Source organism: Moschus berezovskii, chromosome 16 (genome assembly GCF_049115385.1).
Source record: "Moschus berezovskii isolate FMDL1 chromosome 16, NW_MosBer_1.0, whole genome shotgun sequence".
Taxonomy (NCBI): Eukaryota; Metazoa; Chordata; class Mammalia; order Artiodactyla; family Moschidae; genus Moschus; species Moschus berezovskii.
The window spans coordinates 77,505,772-77,528,010 of NC_142475.1; the positions used below are offsets into that span (position 1 = coordinate 77,505,772).

Sequence of the window (22,239 nt, forward strand, 5' to 3'; positions counted from 1 at the left end):
TGCCAGGCTGCCTTCCTGCCCTCATTCATCTGAAAAAGAATCTTCAATCCCACTCCATCAGGAAGACTACCCCAATTTGTGGGCAGGATTTTAAGAATTGGCCTCAGGAATATAAAGACAAGGATGTTTTATACTTTATATGAAGAGCTTTAATTTCGAACTCTCGCAATCTGTACAATAGCATTATAAGGTATTATTGTACCTATTTTTACAAAGGAGGACATTAAAGCTTAGAAACATTATTTGTCCACATTTCCTAGATAGTAGAGGTCAGAGTTGGAACTCAAATACAGGCCTTCTAATTTTTGCTGGTTTAAATTGTTTGGAGGCTTTCTAGGTGGGAAAGAATCCGCCTGCCAATGCAGGAGATGCAAGTTCAATCCCTAGGTCGGGAAGATCCCCTGGAGAAGGAAACGGCAACCCACTCCAATATTCTTGCCTGGAAGATCCCATGGACATGAGAGCCTGGTGGGCTACAGTCCATGGGGTCGCAAGAGTTGTATACAACTTAGAGACTTAGCAACAACAAATTGTTTTTTAAAAGGCAAAAATGTATTATGCACTCTATTCTAGGAACATAAGGGATATTCTAATGATTGTGCAAGTGCCCCATGAGCTCATAATAAATATTAAACCTATTCATCTACAAAATTAATTGCACTGACACAGTAGTAAACCAGAGCAGGAAACAGCTTTCTAGGAGTGAAAGACTGAGCCACTAACTTTTCCCAAGCAACAGAGAATACTATTTAGTGTTTCAATTTGCAAAAATGCAATAAAAAGCTCTGCTACATCTCTGGGCAGGTTTATAAGTAGATAATAAGCATTTAAGATACATGGGATTCCTTTATGATGCCCTCAAGGTGAGAATGATCACAAGAGAAATTTAACAATGAATGCCCCAAGAGAAGCTAGCAAATATTAAACAAATTTCAGCCAACTCCTTTTCATTAAACTTTCATGCTTTCAACAGATATTCATGAGGGTCTTGTCTGTGTCAGTCAATTGATAGGATTTAGGATATAGCACGGAGAAGGCAATGGCAAGCCACTCCAGTACTCTTGCCTAGAAAATCCCATGGATGGAGGAGCCTGGTAGGTTGCAGTCCATGGGGTCGCTAAGGGTCGGACACGACTGAGCGACTTCACTTTCACTTTTCCCTTTCACACATTGGAGAAGGAAATGGCAACCCACTCCAGTGTTCTTGCCTGGAGAATCCCAGGGATGGGGGAGCCTGGTGGGCTTCTGTCTATGGGGTCACACAGAGTCGGACACGACTGAAGTGACTTAGCAGCAGCAGGATGTAGCAACTAAGTGAGGTCCAGTCCCTATAGCCTGGGAACACCTCTCTGCCTGCTCCCTTTCAACCTTCTGCCCTCACAGACAATTTGGTGTGACTTTGTCTTGGTCATTTTTCTGAAGATGTTTCATTTTTTCCAGTCTGGCTCTCTAACATTTCAGGTGTTCCTATAGGACTGACTCTGTAGTCTAGACAGGGTAGCTGTCAAGACTGCTGCAAAGCCTGACGTTTGTTATTTTGCAAGTCTTTTAAAAAAAACATTTTATTTTATAGGAGTATAGCTGATTAACAATGTGATAATTTCAGGTGTACAGCAGAGAGACTCAGCCATACATATTCATGTATCCATTCTTCCCCAAATTCCCCTCCCATCCAGACTGCCACATAATATTGATCAGAGTTCCATGTGCTGTACAGCAGGACCTTGTTGGTTATCCATTTTAAGTATAGCAGAGTGTACATGTCCATCCCAAACTCCCTAACTGTCCCTTCCCCCAGCCGCCATAAGTTTGATCTTTAAGTCTGTGAGTCTCTTTCTGTTTTGTAAGTAAGTTCATTTGTATCATGTCTTTTCAGATTCCACATATAAGGGATGCCATACAATATTTCTCCGTCTCTGTCTGAATTACTTTACACAGTATGGCAATCTCTAGATCCATCCCTGCTGGTTTTGCAAGCCTTTCTTTGAAAGAAGAATCTTTCTCCACTCTCTATACCACCCTTACAATCGAGTTCCCCTTCAAGACGTCTGACTGGGTCAGGAGAACATTACAGTCACCCAGCTGCTACCTACAACCTGAACCAGTTATACAAAGGAAATTTCTCACTGTCCTGACAATAATGAGATAGTGTCTCAACACCACATGTCTGGTAGCTTTTGAATTTCATAGATTTGGTCACATGACATACTATAGGCACAGAGTCACATTTACATTGGGCCAATTCTTACTGATCTTCAGCAGATTATAGAAATCACAACTGTAAATAGAAGACTTCGGAGAGAAACAGAAGTTTCAATAAAATAGAACAAAATATGATTGAGATTAAAAGGGAAGAGCATGACTTCTGGAATGACATCCTGAAGCCCTCCATAAATTCATTTCCCCATAAATCAAGAGCAAAAATGATTGGAAATCAAAATTCCAAGAACTCTGGAAACTAACAAAAGGCTTGCAACAATCTTATTGATTCCAAGGTTCAACAGTCTTGAATAAGGAGCAATTATTCAATTAAAACTCTAAACCTCAGTAAGAACAGAAGGTTTGTCCACTGTAATTTTTTTTTTTAGTTTCTTTAAGGGAGAATAATTATTTTCAATGTTGTGTTGGTTTCTACCTTAGGGATAGTTTAGTTGCTAAGTTGTGTCTGACTCTTATGACCACATGGACTGCAGCCCACCAGGCTCCTCTGTCCATGGGATTTCCTAGGCAAGAATACTAGAGTGGATATCCATTCCCTTCCCCAGGAGATCTTCCTGACCCAGGGAGAACCCGTGTCTCCTGCATTGCAGGAGGATTCTTTACTGCTGAGCCACTTGGGAAACATGTAAATCAGCCATAATTATACATAGATCACCTTCCTCTTGAGCCTCCTTCCCCTCCCCCATTCCACTCCTCGAGGTCATCGCAAGCACCAGACTGGGCTCCCTGTGTTACACAGCAACTTCCCACTAGCTGTCTGTTTTACACATTGTTTTACACATAGTGGTGTATCTATGTCAATACTACTTTCTCCATTCGTCCTACTCTCTCCTACCCCTACTGGGTCCGCAAGTCGGTTCTCTACGTCTGTGTCTCCATCCCTTTCCTGCAAATAGGTCCATCAGTACCATTTTTCTAGATTCCATATATATGCATTAACATGCAATATGTTTCTCTTTCTGACTTACTTCACTCTGTACAACAGGCTCTAGGTTCATCACCTCACTAGAACTGACTCAAATTTGTTCTTTTTTATGGATGAGTATATTGTCACCTTGCTTATTTAACTTATATGCAGAGTACATCATGAGGAACGCTGGGCTGGAAGAAGCACAAGCTGGAATCAAGATTGCTGGGAGAAATATCAATAACCTCAGATATGCAGATGACACTACCCTTATGGCAGAAAGTGAAGAGGAACTAAAAAGCCTCTTGATGATAGTGAAAGAGGAGAGTGAAAAGTTTGGCTTGAAGCTCAACATTCAGAAAACGAAGATCATGGCATCTGGTCCCATCACTTCATGGGAAATAGATGGAAAAACAGTGGAAACAGTGTCAGACTTTATTTTGGGGGGCTCCAAAATCACTGCAGATGCTGATTGCAGCCATGAAATTAAAAGACGCTTACTCCTTGGAAGGAAAGTTATGACCAACCTTGATAGTATATTAAAAAGCAGAGACATTACTTTGCCAACCAAGGTCCGTCTAGTCAAGGCTATGGTTTTTCCCATGGTCATGTATGGATGAGAGAGTTGGACTGTGAAGAAAGCTGATCGCCAAAGAATTGATGCTTTTGAACTATGGTGTTGGAGAAGACTCTTGAGAGTCCCTTGGACTGCAAGGAGATCTAACCAGTCCATTCTAAGGGAGATCAATCCTGGGTGTTCACTGGAAGGACTGATGCTAAAGCTGAAACTCCAATACTTTGGCCACCTCATGCGACCAGTTGACTCACTGGAAAAGACTCTGATGCTGGGAAAGGTTGGGGGCGGGAGGAGAAGGGGACGACAGAGAATGAGATGGCTGGATGGCATCACCGACTCTGTGGACATGAGTTTGAGTGAACTCCAGGAGTTGGTGATGGACAGGGAGGCCTGGCGTGCTGTGATTCATGGGGTCGCGGAGAGTCGGACATGACTGAGCAACTGAACTGAACTGAACTGAATATTCCATTATATATACATACCTCATCTTTTTTATCCATTTATCTGTCATTGTAGCCTCTGTAAGTTGACCTGCTTCTACTTCTTCCTCATGAGTTCCACAATATACTTAAAAACTAGCAACCCTGCAACCGCAGAAGCTACGAAAACCAACACAAAGGCAGTGCACATCCATACACAACACCGTCAAACTACTAAAAACCAAAAATAATGATAAAACATTGAAAGCAGCAAAAGAAAACAGCTCATCACATACTACAGGTCCTCAATAAAATTAGCAGCTGACTTTCCATCAGAAATCATCAGAAAGCAGTAAAATGACATTTTCAAAAGCCAAAAGAAAAATTGTCAACCAAGGATTCTATATGCAAATTGAGACATTCTCAAATAAAGAAAAGCTGAGAGAATTCACCAGCAAAACAGCCTTACAATAGAAACTAAAGGGACTCTAGGGTGAATTAAAAGGACATTAGATTCAAACTTTTTCCATTGAGAAACTTAAAAGACAACCCACAAAATGGGAGAAAACATTGATAAGTCATACCCAGAATATATAAAGAACTCTTAAATCTGTTTGTAAAAAGATAAATCATCCAATTAAAAAATGAGCAAAGAATTTGAATAGATATTTCCCCGCTGAAGATACACAAATGTCCAACCAGCACATGAAAAGATGCTTAACATAATTAGTCATTAAGGAGTTGCATATCAAAGCCACAATGAGACATCACTCCACACCTACTAGGATGACTAGGATCAAACGACAGTAACAAATTTCTGTAAGAAGGCAGAGAAATAGGAGTCCTCAGACATAGCTGGTGAAAATGCTAAAAAAAAATGTTTCAACCACTTGGAAAACAGTTGGCAGTTCCTCAAAATGTTAAACACAGAGTTACCATATGACACAGTAATTCTACTCCTATATACCTACCCAAGAGAAATGGTAACACACAAAAGAATGGATGCTCATAGCAGCATTAATCATAATAATTATTCTTATTCATAGCTGAAAACAGAAACAACCCAAATGCCCCAAATTGAAGAATGGTTAAACAAAATGTGATCTATCCATACAATTAAATATTAATCATAAAATATGATACCTATTACAACATGGATCAACTTTAAAATATTATGCCATATTTTTAAAGGCCTTACACAGAAGACTTCATGCTCTTTTTTTTTTAATTTTAACTGGAGGCTAATTACTTTACAATATTGTGGTGGGTTTTGCCATACATTGACATGAATCAGCCATGGGTGTACATCTGTTCCCCATCCTGAAACCCTCTCCCACCTCCCTCCCCATCCCATCCCTCAGGGTCATCCCAGTGCACCAGCCCTGAGCACCCTGTCTCATGCATCTAACCTGGACTGGCGATCTATTTCACATATGATAATATACATGTTTCAATGCTATTCTCTCAAATCATCCCACCCTCGCCTTCTCCCACAGAGTCCAAAAGTCTACATCTGTGTCTGTTTTGCTGTCTCGCATATAGGGTCATCATTACCGTCTTTCTAAATTCCATATATATGTGTCAATATACTGTATTGGTGTTTTTCTTTCAGGCTTACTTCACTCTGTATAATAGGCTTCAGTTTCATCCACCTCATTAGAACTGATTCAAATGCATTCTTTTTAATGGCTGAGTAATATGAGTTTGAGTGAAGTCTGGGAGTTGGTGATGGACAGGGAGGCCTGGCGTGCTGTGATTCATGGAGTCGCAAAGAGTCGGACACAACTGAGCGACTGAACTGAACTGAACTGAATATTCCATTTAGTACTTATACCACAGCTTTCTTATCCATTCGTCTGTCGATGGACATCTAGGTTACTTCCATTTCCTGGCTATTATAAACAGTGCTGCAATGAACATGGGGGTACACGTGTCTCTTTCAATTCTGGTTTCCTCAATGTGTATGCCCAGCAATGGGATTGCTGGGTCTTATGGCAGTTCTATTTCCATTTGTTTAAGGAATCTCCACACTGTTCTCCATAGTGGCTGTACTAGTTTGCATTCTCACCAACAGTGTAAGAGGGTTCCTTTTTCTCCACACCCTCTTCAGCATTTATTGTTTGTAGACTTTTGGATAGCAGCCATTCTGACTAGTGTGAGATGGTACCTCACTGTGGTTTTGATTTGCGTTTCTATGATAATGAGTGATGTTGAGCATCTTTTCGTGTGTTTGTTAGCCATCTGTATGAGAAGACTTCATGTTGTATGATTGCATTTCTATGAATTCTCTAGAATAGGAAAATCTGTGGAGGTAGAAAGTCAATTGCTTTTGATTTCAGAGGCCAGAGAATAGTGAGCTGGTGAGTGACTGTGGTTGCTTATGGGTTTTCTCTTAGGGTAATGAAACTGTTCTCAAATCAGAGTGTGGGGATGGTTGTACAACTGTGAGAATACACTGAATACCACAAATTGTATACTTACAACAAGTGAATTGTACAGATTGTGAATTCATCTTCAAAAAGCTCTTTTAACAAAACGGTAAGAAGTTAAGATAATTTACATAAATCCACAGTCTCTACAGTAGCTTGCAACAAGATGCTAAGAAATTTTAATTAAAAGATATTAGACACTACATGGCAGACATAGATATCCATGATTTGGGGTGTGTAATAATGATTTGATAACAACTGAAATTTACTGATTACTATGTCCTGCTGGGCACTGAGCTATAAATTAGACAGTTTTAAAAGTCCTTTGTCAACATGGATCAAGAGAATCCCATTTCTCAGAATTTGTCATAAGGATGTAAGATAGCTTTGGTTAGAAAAAAGAAGAAACAAAGGTAAAAATGTGTTTGTTACAGCATTCCTTATAATAGTGAAAGCTTAGAAGCTATTTAAATGTCTAACAATAGCAAAGTGCTTCATCTGTTTATAGTAAATGCAGTGGTAAATTTTACATACATAATATTTAATCAATACAAATTATAATTCAGAAAGCTAGCCCCTTGCTTAAATAAGGGGCTACAAAATTGCTAGTGTGTTACACTATTAATAGCAGACATTTATTCAGTATTTCTGGTATTGCATTAAACACTTTCCATAGATTAATTCATTTAATGCTCATGGAAATCTTTTGAGGTAATGGATGTTTACACACACAGCAGTTAAGTAACTTGTAGACATCACCCTGTTAGTAAGAGGAGTATCAGCATTTGAATCTTGGCCACAGAACACCTCAGACCATGTTCTAGCTATGTGGCTGGTCCACCTTTCTGGCACAGTATCATCTCCATGGATACAGACAAGGACTGGAAAAGATATTCCAAACAGAAATACCTAACTTGATGGCAGGATAAGGAATAAATTTTTTCACTCTAATTTTTAAACTTTCTAAAGTTTGATCTTAGATCAAACCAGTCAATCCTAAAAGAAATCAGTCCTGAATATTCACTGGAAGGACTGATGCTGAAGCTGAAGCTCCAGTACTTTGGCCACCTGATGCAAAGAACTGACTCATTAGAAAAGATCCTGATGCTGGGAAAGATTGAAGGCAGGAGAAGGGGACGAAAGAGGATGAGATGGTTGGTTGGTTTGCATCACCGACTCGAAGGGCATGAGTTTGAGCAAGCTATAGGAGCCAGTGATGGACAGGGAAGCCTGGTGTGCTGCCGTCTGTGGGGTCGCAAAGAGTCAGACATGACTGAGCGACTGAACTGAAGTGAAGGTTCATATGGGCTTCCCTGGTGGCTCAGAAAGTAAAGAATCTGCCTGAAATCCCAGGGTTGGGAAGATCCCCTGGAGAAGGGAATGGCTACCCACTCTAGTATTCCTGCCTGGAGAATTCCATGCATAAAGGAGCCTGGCAGGCTATACTTGGTTGGCTTCATACAACTAACAGTAGGGTAGAAACAAAAATCTTCTATTCCTGTCATTATTCTTGCTTCACAGCTCCCTCAAGATAAAAGATTTCATGTTTACCAAGTAAATAAAATGCAAACACAATACCAAAACAAACAAAAATCTTCTCTGTTCCATCTTAGAGAATGCATATTGTAATGTGTCTTAATAAGAAAGTTATACCAATTTTACCTTGACTTTATCCGCAGTGTTGGGGTTAAACAGCTGGTGTTTCCCAGATACCAAAATAATAGGGCCTGAGCATCTCGTTTCTCCAAAAACATAAAGGGATCCTGTTGCCTTGGCACCGGCATTCTCAAGATCCCTGGTGACAACAGTCACCTTCAAATCTCCTTCTGCAAAGGAAAAAGGAAAACATGAAATTGTGGAGGAAGTCCATACTGATGTTAGGAAATGAGGAATTCTACATAATAGTTCTGAAATGAATCATTTGTGAAATCAAGTGTTAAAATCATTGCTGATCATGGACTCTCTTTTAGAAGGTAGCACATGGAAAAGTTTTGGCACAATTATAGCATTTTAATGAACTTCCTAGGTGACTCAGCGGTAAAGAATCTACCTGCCAATGTGGGAGATGCAAGAGACGTAGCTTCAATCCCTGGGTAGGGAAGATCCCCTGGAGTGGAAAATGGCAACCCACTCCAGTATTCTTGCCTGGAGAATGTCATGGACAGAGGAGCCTGGCGGGCTACAGTCCATGGGGTCGCAAAGAGTTAGACATGACTGAGCAAGCAAGCACAGCACAGCATAGCATTTTAATAACAAAGCAAATACGCAGTGGGCTTTTCAAGCCAAAAGATATTTTGGAGAGATTTAATATTAGGTGCTTTGCTGGAAGACTGAGGAGTGCCTAAATAGTTAGGCATCACTATCAAATCTTTGGGTGGGAATGGATGACAGACATACTGACAACTCAATTTGAAGCCTTTTCTGCACTGGGAGTCACCCTCTCAAGCCAGGACTAGTGACACAGTTTGGAGATCCTAGCAGAATCATAGTGAGAATGCAGAAGATGAAAAACAAAGCGAAAATAGCTAAAATGTTTTCAAGAAAGAATGCTGGAGTCCCCTCAGGACTGGAATGTTATTTGTCGGACCTAGCAAAGGAAGCTGGGCTTGGTAGAGGGGGATGACAAGAAGGTACATTTGCAATAGTGGGTGAGTGAGCTCCCCGCCCTCATGCTGGGAGCACAGGAGAGCTGAGCGAGTGGAGCATGACAGAGAACATCATTTTAAAAGATCTACAGCTTGTTCTGGGATTGCTTAGTTGGAAAGACAAACTGAAATGGTTTATTGGATCATTCTGTGCACTGTGGACAACTGCACCATCAACCCTGCAGCAGTGAAGCTCTCTGATGCCGAGCCCACACCAGGCAGTCAAGCGTAACAGAGGATGAGGTCCTGTCGGCTGGGAGTCTGTAACTCAGATCATCAACAGCCATCCCAGCATTGCAGGGGCGATTTAAAGATGTCTTTACTGCTATTTCCAAAGGCTCCATAAATACACCCCGCCTTGTGGGCATTTTTCACATTTTCAAGATGGAATTAAGAGCCATCACCATTCTGGACACCTGAGTTATTAGCAATATCTTTGTTGTTATCTTTGATGACAAAGATAGAGTTTAAGCTTTGGTGCCAAAATACCAAGGAGTGCAGAAGTGAGAGAGGAGCCCTCGGCCCCATTTCTTCTGCAGCAAGTAGGCTCTGAGGAGCTGCAGTTCATGCGGGAAAACAGAAAAAAAGTATATTTCAGACTGTTATTCCATTGAGGATCTTATCACAATATTAATTCTAATTTTTTTAATGTGGGCTATTTTTAAAGTCTTTATTAAACTTGTCACTACATTGCTTCTGTTTTATGTTTTGCTTTTTTGGCCCTGAGGCATTGGGATCCTAGCTTTCCGACCAGGGATTGAACCCACACCTTGTGCATTGGAAAGCAGAGTCTTAAGCACTGGGCCACCAGGAAGTCTTGATATCGATTGGTATAGAAAGGCTTCCACCTGAGCTTTGATGAATAGTTCAAGAAGTGAAAGAACCCCTTCCTTGTTTTTGTATCTTTCCCACCTCATTCTCATCTCCTTCCCTGCCTCCCGTACCTGCCCTATGTCTCAGTATCCTGCTTTCACGGGAGGTCAGGCATGGGTGTGCACATCGGCTGGGGCATCTTGTTTACTAAAATAGAGATAAAGAACAAGGAGCCACAGATTTATATAATTCTCTTGTGCTCTCCCCTTTTGGAATTAGCCTGTCACCAGGACGGGAGCTTTAAAGGGAGAGTTACTAATGAAATGTCTAATATGGTGATTTTCATTGATTTCAAAGTTTTCCTGGACTTAATTTTCTTTTCTACCACGGGACAAAACTATTTTCCAATATTGCCATAGCATACTTCTAAACTATGATTGCATAACTTCTCTAAGAATGTCTCAGTAGCTAAAATACAAAATTGGAAATTTTGTAGAAATAACTTAGAGGAACACCTTAAGTCTATATTGAAAAGTTCCACTGTCCTGAGAAACAGTTTATTTTTATCAGATTTTAAAAAATGTGTATAGTTTTTGTGTTGCTTGTATGTGTCACAGTTACAAGTTTTTTTTTTCTATTTTGTAATTTGTGAAACTTTGTTCACCAACAAAAAAAAATCAAAATAACATGAGTTCAGATATTCTGTCTATACATTTCTCTTTTCTTTTTTTCCTTATAGCTGCTATTTATTCAACCAAGGAATCATACCAATAAAATACCATTATCCTTTAACCCCTTTGAAAATCATTTCTGTTAACTCAGAGGAAGAAAGACTTTCATGTAATTGAAATCTAAATATTTATCTTATATTTACTAGTGTTATGAGAGGCTTTAAAAGGTGCAATTGCCGATAATCTACCTCAGACTGTCCTATTTTATTCTTTTTCTCCCCTTAGCTTTCAACCTTTAATTTGGGAGGGAACAAAATCCTACTATAGGAAAAAAGAAAATTTTCTTGGAGTCTACATCCTAGGAGGCTTATTTTTCTTTCATGTTAAAAATATTTAGCAACAAGAGAAGTCACCATGATGAGAAGCCCACGTACCCACAACTACAGAGTAGCTCCCCTCAAGTAGAGAAAGCCCTTGTGCAGCAACGAAGACTCAGCATAATCAAAAATAAATAAATGAAATCTTAAAAATAAATTTTTAAGTGGTCTAGATATAATCTATGATCTCTCAGTCACCCACAATAAACTTAGATTTGTTATCAATAAGAATGTAAAGTTTAACAGGATCTTTTACTTTAACAATGAGAAGTAGATGCTCTGTTGTTTGATATTCTTATGCAGCTAAAGGCAATAAGTAGAGATACGACTGAACTAGAAAATCTTGAACCTCAAGATAGGATGCTATGTCAACAATTGGAATTAAGTAATACTTGCTACTTCCAGTTTACCTTGATTCGTGGACCTAATGTTTCACATTCCTATTCAATATTGTTTTTTACAGCATTGGGCTTTACATCCATCACTAGTCACATCCACAACTGGGCACTGTTTTTGCTTTGACTCCATCTCTTCATTCTTTCTGGAGTTATTTCTCCACTCTTCTTCAGTAGCATATTGGGCAACTAACCTGGGGAGTTCATCTTTCAGTGTCTTATCTTTTTGCCTTTTCTTGGGGTTCTCAAGGCAAGAATACTGAAGTGGTTTGCCATTCCCTTCTCCAGTGGAACACATTTTGTCAGAACTCTCCACCATGACCCATCCATCTTAGGTGGCCCTACATGGCATGGCTCATAGTTTCACTGACTTAGACAAGGCTGGAACAACAGACTGGTTCCAAATTGGGAAAGGAGTACATCAAGACTGTATATTGACATCCTGCTTATTTAACTTATATGCAGAGTACACCATGTGAAATGCCAGGCTTGATGAAGCACAAGCTGGAATCAAGATTACAGGGAGAAATATCAATAACCTCAGATATGCATAGGACACCATCATTATGGCAGAAAGAGAAGAAGAACTGAAGAGCCTCTCGATAAAGTGAAAGAAGAGAGTGAAAAAGCTGGCTTAAAACTCAACATTCAAGAGACTAAGGCATCATGGCATCTGGTCCCATCCCTTCACGGCAAATAGATGGTGAAACAATGGAAAGAGTGACAGACTTTATTTGGGGGGGGGGCTCCAAAATCACTGCTGATGGTGACTGCAGCCATGAAATAAAAAGATGTTTGCTCCTTGGAAGAAAAGCTATGACGAACTTAAACAGCATATTAAAAAGCAGAGACATTATTTTGCCAACAAAGGTCCACCTAATCAAAGCTATGGTTTTTCCAGTAGTCATGTATGGATGAGCATTGGATCATAAAGAAAACTGAGCGCTGAAGAATTGATGATTTGAACTATAGTGTTGGAGAAAACTCTTGAGAGTCCCTTGAACTGCAAGGAGATCAAACGAGTCAATCCTGAAGGAAATCAGTCATGAATATTCATTGGAAGGACTGATGTTGAAGCTGAACTTCCAATACTTCAGCCACCTGATGCGAAGAGCCGACTCATTTGAAAAGACCCTGATGCTAGGAAAGATTGAGGGCTGGAGGTGAAGCAGACTACAGAGGATGAGATGGTTGGATGGCATCACCGACTCAATGGACATGAGTTTCAGCAAGCTCGGGGAGTTGGTGATGGACAGGGAAGCCTCGTGTGCTGCAGTCCACGGGATCACAAAGAGAAGGACATGACTGAGTGACTGAACTGAACTGAATACTTGCTAACCAGCTACGGATACTGTCTCCAAATTATGTACAAGCCTTGTGATGGATGCTGAAAAGGCCCTAAAGGACTATGTAAGTCAAATTAATAAGTTATACTCAACAGAATTTATTTTGTTGTTGTTCAGTCACATCTGACTCTTTTTGACCCCATGGACTGCAGTATGTCAGGCTTCCTTATCCTTCACCATCTCTTGGAGTTTGTTCAAACTCATATCCATTGAGTCAATGATGCCATCCAACCATCTCATCCTCTATTCAGTTCAGTTCAGTTCAGTTCAGTCGCTCAGTCGTGTCCGACTCTTTGCGACCCCATGAATCACAGCACGCCAGGCCTCCCTGTCGAGCACCAACTCGCGGAGTTCACTCAACCTCATGTCCATGGAGTCAGTGATGCCATCCAGCCATCTCATCCTCCGTCGTCCCCGTCTCCTCCCACCCTAAATCCCTCCCAGCATCAGACTCTTTTCCTGTGAGTCAACTCGTCACTTGAGGTGGCCAAAGTATTGGAGTTTCATCCTCTATAGATCTCTTAATACCAGAGTACTTGTGATTCACCAGCAAACCACAAGCCAAGTGTTCTTCCTTTGGAAAGATCATAGACCAGGGTTTGCTAATTATTGTCCAGCCTGCCACCTATTTTTGTAATTGACATGCCCCTGGAACACAGCACCTCATTTCTTTATGGATTGTCCATTGGGTACTCTCGTATTGCAATAGTAGAGTAGCTGCCACAGAGTCCATACAGTTTGCAAAACCCAAGATGCATATTATTTGACCCTTTATCATAGAAGTTTGCTGGCCCCTGCCCTAGTGACCAATACAACCAAAAAATGTCTTCTCCAAGTACATTAGGATGTGTGCTGGTTCAGATTGAACAGCTGAGTTAAAACAAGGCATGCAGAGCTATTACACCCCACTGATTTCCTAGCTCGAGTAATAGTTTCAATTATGCCTCAATCCAAAATCCCAGGTGTACTTACCATAGGCAGCCTGGACAAACCAGACTGTGCTGCTGCATCAGGCTGCATTACTTGGAGAATACCTCTCTGATGACTCCTGACACTTGCTCTTTTGCCGTGTGACTGTATAAAAAGGTGAAGTCTGTCTCCCCCTTCCCTTGAGTCTGGGTTGTTGTTGTTTATTCACTAAGTTGTGTCCGACTCTTTGGACCCCATGGACTGTAGCCTGCCAGACTCCTCTGTCCATGGGATTTCCCAAGCAAGAATACTGGAGTGGGTTGCCATTCCCTTCTCCAGGGGATCTTCCCTACCCAGGGATCGAAACTGCATCTCCTGCATTGGCAGGCAGGTTCTTTACTACTGAGCCACCAGGGAAGACTTGAGGCTGGGTTGCCCTTGGTCAATATAATGCAACAAGAGTGACATTCTAGGACTTCCGAGTCTAAGACAGTCTGGGTCTATTAGAACACTCCTTCAGGGCCCCAGGAGGTACACAGTGAGGCCACAGGTAGGTAGGTAATCCCAGGTAAGCACGCAGTCCCAGGAGTTGGCAGCACGGGTGAGTCACCGGGGAAGTCAGCTTGCTGCCCCTTCAGACACACTCCCTGCAGAACTTTCAGACTACAATCTCAGGAGAGGTTCAGAAGTTCACCTGGCTGAGCCACATGAACCTACTGAGAGGTAAAAAGTAACAGTAAATCTCTGTTTTGAGCCACTAAGCTTCAGGGTGGTTTCTTGCACACAGAAACCTGGAAAAGCTATTGAGAGCATTTCACAGACAGGAGCTCTCAATTATCTGCTTATAAACACTATTTGTGTTTTTTTTTTCCAGAAGGTCTAATTGTTAGCATGGAGGCAAGGGGTTTGACTGGGGCATCTCTTTCATTTTCCAGGTTAAGGGGAAAAAAAGTAGATTGCAGACCTGCTGTTAACTTTTTCCTTTCCAAATTTTCTTACTAATTGGAGATGTATTTTCAGGAAGGTGTGAGTGAGTTATTTTGGTGAACAAAGCTCCTGGTGCTGGTGGAGTTCAAGGCCCCTCCTTCGAGCTGAACCTTTTCATCTCTTTACCTTCTTCTGTGCATTGTTACAGGGGTTCATGCACTTGACTTTGCGGCTCAGAAAATCGCCCCTGTGGTGGAATATAGAAACATCTTCGTCTAGACACGTTAGCAGTTACTTGGCAACTATTCACTGAATGAACACTCAGAGAAGGGTGGGGAGGACGCATGTAAATTAAGCTCTTACCGAGTACTTGTTTGTTCCCATATTGAGAGAAAAACTCTTCAAGCTGCCTGCCACGGAGTCACACAAAGCACAGTAGAAACTGTGGGACCTGCATGCTAGGCCTGATGACACACACACAGCAGCACATGCCTCTGCCTGTTCCCCAAGCATCACAGGAAATGCGGTGAGCGGAACAAAACCCAGTGTGCCAGCGCGGATGCACCTCCGCGGGCATGGTTATGGTCCGCGGAAGGCGGGTCAGTCTACGAAGACGTGCTACCATGCAGGAGACGTGTGCAGAGCTACCTGGTGGAGGCCAAGTGTCAAGTAGGAGGGATACAGGGAACTGCAGGCCCTAAAGTTAACCAAATCTACCCTCTTCCAAAGCCCCCACAGGAGGGTCCCCCAGACTCGAGTTGGTGAATCCAAGAATTCCTTCCACCCACAATCCCTTGGCTCCTTCAGAGAAGCCGAATAAACCAGATTCTCTCCATCTTTACTTCCACGCCAGTGTTTTACCCTTACTTTCATAGATGGGCAGTCTGTCAGATGCTTAACTCAACTCTGTTCATGAAACTGACACCCAAGCCTGCAGCAACTGCACAAAGCAGCTCCGGACGTCCAGGGCCCCTCTCACAGGACCGCTACTCTTTGCTCCACCCTGCAGCTGCCCGTAGGGCACTTTCCACCTCCAGGCTCGGGCACGATGTCCCTCCTTCACCTTTTCTCCTCCCCCACCTGGTGAACATCTTTGACTCCGGGCTCAGCACAGAGGTCGCCCCCTCTAAGGGGCATTTCCAGACGCCCTTGCCTGTCACTAGAATGAACCTTCTCCCTCTGCCTCTCCTGGACTGGGGGCACATTTCAGCCCTTAGATGTGTAAATAAAGCCACCTCTTTGGGTCTCCCGACCCCTGAAGGGCACAGTACTATCTTAAATGACCCTGTGTACCCCAAGTCTAGTACAATACATGGATCAGCCTCTCAGAAAAAAAAAGAGTATAAGATTCATACAACATTTGGGGATCCATTAAGAAGTATTTTGAAAAGTAAAAAACTCACAGATGAGGAAGGACATTCAAGGTATTATTAAGAATGCTTCAGCACAATATAATAATATTTCTCAATTAACAAAGAACAAGTCTTTCTAATGATATGTTATTAGTGTCGTTTTTTTGAACAAAGGACAAGGACATTGTTATTTACCTCATAATTGGTCTAGCTGTTAGCACAAAGATAATAGAAACAATTCTGACCTTGTATGACCCAAATTTTGAAGGGTGTGTAAATATATTTCAATGAGATTGGCAGAGATACTGTAAACAAGACAAATTATTACTTTATTCTAATTTTGATTAATTTTATCTCCTAATAATTCTATGCATGAAAGCTCACAAGTCCTTCAAAATACAGCCTCATAAGAGGATCATGAGGGTTTTTTTTAATTTTAAGTACTTTACAAATATTTTTATTCTTCCAAGAGACAAATATCATTAATCCTATTATACACGTAGAGCAATAGAGAAATTCCATGCTGACTAGCACAGGAGTTCAGATAAATTTGATTCTGAATTAGAAACAGCTATGCTTCCCAGAATAAAATGGTTTCAAACAATGCTTCGTTTTCTCCACTTTAAGTCTGGAAAACAACCATAGAACACTATCAGCAAGGAATCTATTATGCATTTCATACTGATATTGGTTTGGTGTGTACCTTTTGTCATTCGTTTGCTTCTGCTTGGTGTGTATTGCTGTGGTGAAGGGCACCCTGGTTCACACAGCCCTGGAGGCAGGGGACTGTGGTGCAGCCCACTTCAGCTCCAGCCCCACTGCTGGTCCAGGGGGGCTGCTGCCAGATGCTCTAGACCCATAATGCATCTCATCACCAGCTTGAAAATGAGCATCTAGGACTTCCCTGGTGGTCCAGTTGTTAATAATCCACCTGCCAGTGCAAGGGACATAGTTTTGATTCCTAGTCTTGGAAGATTCCACATGCCATGGAGCAATGAAGCTCAGGGGTCACAATTACTGAGCCAACGCTCTAAAGCCCAAGCTCTGCAACAAGGGAGTAGCCCCTAGTCACCACAACTAGAGAAAGCCCACATACAGAAACAAACACCCCGCTCAACCACAAATAAATAAAGACCATTAAAAAAAAAAGAATGATTAAAAAAAATAAACAAGGAGCATCTACTGGGTAGAGAAGATGCAGCAGGGTCTATGTAGGTGCTTTATGGATATGATTTGACCTAATCCTCACAGGACCCCATCGTTTCTATTACCATCTCCATTTTATAAGAAAGAACCAGGCACAGGGAAATATACTGATTTCCCCAAGTCATGCAGCAGGTTAGTGGTGTCATCAAGACGTAGAATCTGCACTACCAATCGAGATGCTCAGCAGATTCTCCATGTGCCAGAACCTGTTACAGGTCCCTGTTCAGGTGGGACGACTGTTCTCTGGTGCAGCTGAGCATGAGTCCCCTGCTCCTCTCTGAGTATATTCAGCTCCACCTCACACCTAGGTCTCTGGCAGGTAAGACGGCATCACAAGTAAGCACATGCTCCTGTCAGGTGCCCAGGTTTCTTGTGACCAACCTCAGCCTGGATTCCAGCTTCTCATCAATGGCATTTCTGCCTTATCAGAACAGGCCCCTCTATCCATGGGATTTCCATGGAAGAATACTGAAGTGGGTTGCCACGCCCTTCTCCAGGGGATCTTCCCAACACAGGGATCAAACCTGCGTCTCCTGCGATGGCAGGTGGGTTCTTTATGACTGAGCCACCTGGGAACCATAATACCACTAGATTCCAAATAAATTGCAAAGAAAAAAATGAATACACAAAAAGTTCAAAACCCCAAACTTTTTAGTACCTTATTTCATTCCCAAGAAAGTTAAGGGAAAAAACCCCCTAATGCCAGATAATAGTAACAATAAAAGGAGTCATCAGCAGAAACTGAGTGGTGAGCAGTCACGCTCTAGACAGCTGAGTTGCTGTGGGGGCGCCAACACCCCTTGGCCAAGGGCTGGGCTCCCAAGGGGTGGGAGCCGGGCTTGAGGCTTTTGGAAATGAGGGCAAAGGGGCTGCACCCTCAGTGAAATGTTGGCCAGCAAATAACTGTCAGCAGAGGAAGCTCAGCAGAAAGACAATTTATCTCCATGAAAGTTCCAGGTGGAAAGAGATTACTACAGATTATAACAGCAAAAATAATAATCTTCTCTGACAGTTAAAAACATCCTTTCACTTAGGTCTGAAATAAGGTTGAAAGCTAAAGATCCAAAAATATGGCCTAATAAGTTAGAAAAATAATACAACAAAATAAATCCAAAGATACAGATGATATGTACACACATAAACACACACATTCTTAGTGTCTAGGGGATGTCAGAAAAAGTTTCATTAAACAGGAACAGTACAGACTATGGAGTCAAATCATTTGGATTCAAATCCTAAATTTGCTACTTGCCATCTGTGTGACTTTAGCCAAGTTAAAAACAAAATACACTTCTCTGTCCTTTAGCTTCATCACCTGTAAAATGGAACAGTGATACAATGGATCCTGTGCGTTAGTGTGAAAGAAAGTGAAGTCGCTCAGTCGTGTCCGACTCTTTGCGACCCCGTGGACTGTAGCCTACCAGGCTTCTCTGTCCATGGGATTCTCCAGGCAAGAATACCGGAGTGGGTTACCATTTCCTTCTCCAGGGGATCTTCCTGACCCAGGGATCGAACCAAGGTCTCTCACGTTGGAGGCAGACGCTTTAACCTCTGAGCCACCAGGAAGTGCGTTAGCGTGAGGATTCCATAAATGTAGACTGAATCACATAGCCCCAGCACAGCACATCCTACACGTGTTCACTACTAATGCTACCTTTACTGCTTCTCCACATTGTACCAGAGACCTAGATAGCATGTTAGGGCAAGAAAAGGCGATGGCTATTCACATGTGATATGGATGTTTTTTCAGATCATTCAATAGTATCTTGAGAAGACTTATTAAAATAGAGTTATTAATAATTTAAATATATTTATGAGCTTCCATGGTGGCTCAGTTGGTAAAGATAGTGCCTGCAATGCAAGAGACACAGGTTTGATCCCTGGATTGGGAAGACACCCTGGAAGAGGAAATGGCAACCCACTCCAGTATTCTTGCCTGGAGAATCCCCTGGATAGAGGAGCTTTGCAGGCTACAGTCCATGGGGTCACAAAGAGTCGGACACAGTTTAGTTACTAGACCATCACCACCAAATGTATTTATTATTACAGAATAGAAATAAATTTATTGGCATTAACAAGAGGGTTTAGTATAGTGGTTAGCTGTAAGAGGTACCCAGAAGGCACTGACAAGTTAGAAAAGTCAATCCAGCAAAGTACATTAAAGATATTATCTCATGACCTAGTCCAGTCTAACTCAGAAATGCAATGTTACCATGGCAACGATTTCACCTATAGAGTTATAAATATTTGCATTTATACGCTGTCTAGGCTTGGGAGACATGTCTTTAGGTAGCTGTGGAAGTTTGCTAAATGTGGCACAGAGTTAGTGATGGTACATCATAGTATTTATTATTAATCGCCCCAAAACGAACTTAACTCAGCTGATCCCTCCGTTTACTTTCCTGCTACCACCACACTGAAATGGCTTCTCGGTCTACTTTCTTCCTACTGCAGCAGCATAAAAAGGCATGAATTACATAAATGTGCCTCAGATGCTTTCAAAATCTAAGACTCAGTGTTGAGTTTGCTCCTCAACACTTAACCACAACGTAGCCCTGACTCGTCAAATTAGGCTACTTAACTTCTCAAGGTCTTTTCACACCATAAATTAGCTTATTCATATAACTCTAAGTCTATTCATGAATTTCTAACAATTATATTGAAATGGAGCAGGGACTCCACTTTTGGTAACCCGAGGCACATTAAAGATCAAGTTCTTTAATATTCTTCAGAATTTAAAAATGAAGTTAAAAAAAGAGGATCATTCACAAATAACTAATCACAAAGGTGTCTGTGATTAATCCACATTTGTCCTATAAAAAAAAGATATTTTAATTAGGCCATAAGAATAAACGGAAACCACTGAAATAATAACCAAAAAAATCTTACAATAGTTTATTTAAATCAAAATTACACTGATAAACTCTATCTACCAAACTCCGAGGTAACCACCACTACTATATAATGTAACTTCACTATATTTGGTATCACTTATATTGATACTTTGGACACCTGATGCGAAGAGTCAACGCACTGGAAAAGATACGGATGTCAGGAAAGATTGAGGGCAAGAGGAGAAGCAGGCAGCAGAGGATGAGACGGTTAGATTGCATCGCCAACTCAATGGACACGAGTTTGAGCACACTCAGGAGATGGTGGAGGACAGAGGAGTCTGGCATGTTGCAGTCCATGGGGTCACAAAGAGTCAGACATGACTTAGCAACTGAACAATAACAACAATATTGGTTACATGGCTAATATTATTAACAAAAGAATTCCAACATTTTCATCCTTAATTGGGGTCTTTAGCTTAAGACGATTAGTTTTTATTATTCTTATATGCCTTGCCAAGTTCTGGAATTAATGGATAATTTTTCACTTAGAATGTCATTCCAAGCTTTATTACTTAAAGGTTTATTGTAAGACACAACCTTTTAAAACTCCTTAAAATTACTAACAGATTTCAGTACATTAGTAAAATTCTGTTTATATTAATACACATACAGCCTTTCTTCTATAAATAACTAAAAAACAAAAAGTAAAATATAAGCCAAAATGCAGTTTCTAATATTAATAAAGACAAGTGCTAATTATCAGCTTGAATGTGATGTCTTCATCTCAGTGGCCATCCTGGTCAATATAGGATTTCATAAATACAACAATGTCAGCATTAAACCCTGCCTAGTTTCAAATTATCATATACAGTACAAACACTTTTGAAAACATAGAGGTTTGATGACTTGACATGCATGTTAAGAAATCTGTTTTTACCGACCCCACTTCAATCAGCTTTAAAATGTAAACATGTTCATAAGAGTCACAGGTTGATTTGAAGAGGATCTAACAGAAAAAGCTAAACTCAAAAGACTTAAAAATAAAACAGAAATCAGTATGCAAAGTTAGTGGTAAAAAAGAGAGAGAGTATAATTAATAGAAATTAACCCTTTGAAAAATAATTATTTTTCCCATACATTTAAATTATTGAAGGGAAAAAGCATCTGTGGCTAAAGTGGCTTTTGTTAGTTTCTTTATAAATCAGACCATGATTTAATACCTGTTTCTACAATCATTTTAGGTGTTTTTTAGTCAATAGTTTAAACTCAGTTCAGTTCAGTCGCTCAGTCGTGTCTGACTCTCCGCGACCCCATGAATCACAGGACGCCAGGCCTCCCTGTCCATCACCAACTCCCGGAGTTCACTCAAACTCATGTCCATCAAGTCGGTGATGCCATCCAGCCATCTCATTCTCTGTCGTCCCCTTCTCCTCCTGCCCCCAGTCCCTCCCAGCATCAGAGTCTCTTCCAGTGAGTCAACTTTTCGCATGAGGTGGCCAAAGTATTGGAGTTTCAGCTTTAGCATCAGTCCTTCCAATGAACACCCAGGACTGATCTCCTTTAGAATGGACTGGTTGGATCTCCTTGCAGTCCAAGGGACTCTCAAGAGTCTTCTCCAACACCACAGTTCAAAGGCATCAATTCTTCGGCGATCAGCTTTCTTCACAGTCCAACCCTCACATCCGTACATGACCACTGGAAAAGTTAGAATATACTAAAAATTGTTTGAGGTAGGTAATCGTGTAACAGAAATAAATTATTTCCAGATGATTAAATAGACAAAAAGTGGCAACAGCATTTGCCATTTGTTTCTTATATTTTAGGTTGATGATTTATTTGCATTTCTGCAAAAATAAAAGTGAAGTGCAGTTAATAATAGATCTGTCTGATGACATTATAAGTGATAGGAAAAAAAAGTGTGACTTTAACTCTTAAATGGAAGGAAATCCTTGGGTTGACTGTTAACTCACAGGAAGGCCTGTGCATTGCCCAGACACACCTTACACACTCTTCTGTGTATAATCTGATGTGAAACGTAAGCTGTGGAAAGGAATGCTCTGGGGACACCTGGGAGTGTCCCTGATGTCCGTTGTACCAAAGTCAGCTTGTACTTTCTTCTACTGCAGCTGTCATTGCTCCTCACCTTGAAGACCAAGTCGACCTCTGAATGGATTATGCCCTGAGACATAAATGGAAGCCATCTGAGGGAAAG

General features: G+C 41.2%; 1 protein-coding gene across 1 annotated transcript in view; it reads right to left on the bottom strand.

The window, feature by feature from the left end:
* Positions 1–20,118: 20,118 nt before the first annotated feature.
* RP1 (RP1 axonemal microtubule associated) overlaps positions 20,119–22,239 on the bottom strand; it is a 137,386-nt gene continuing 135,265 nt past the window's right edge. The window contains exon 18 of the mRNA XM_055432611.2: positions 20,119–22,228. Within this exon, the coding sequence (XP_055288586.2) occupies positions 22,200–22,228 (29 nt within the window). The 3' untranslated portion in view covers positions 20,119–22,199. The remainder of the gene's footprint in view (positions 22,229–22,239) is intronic.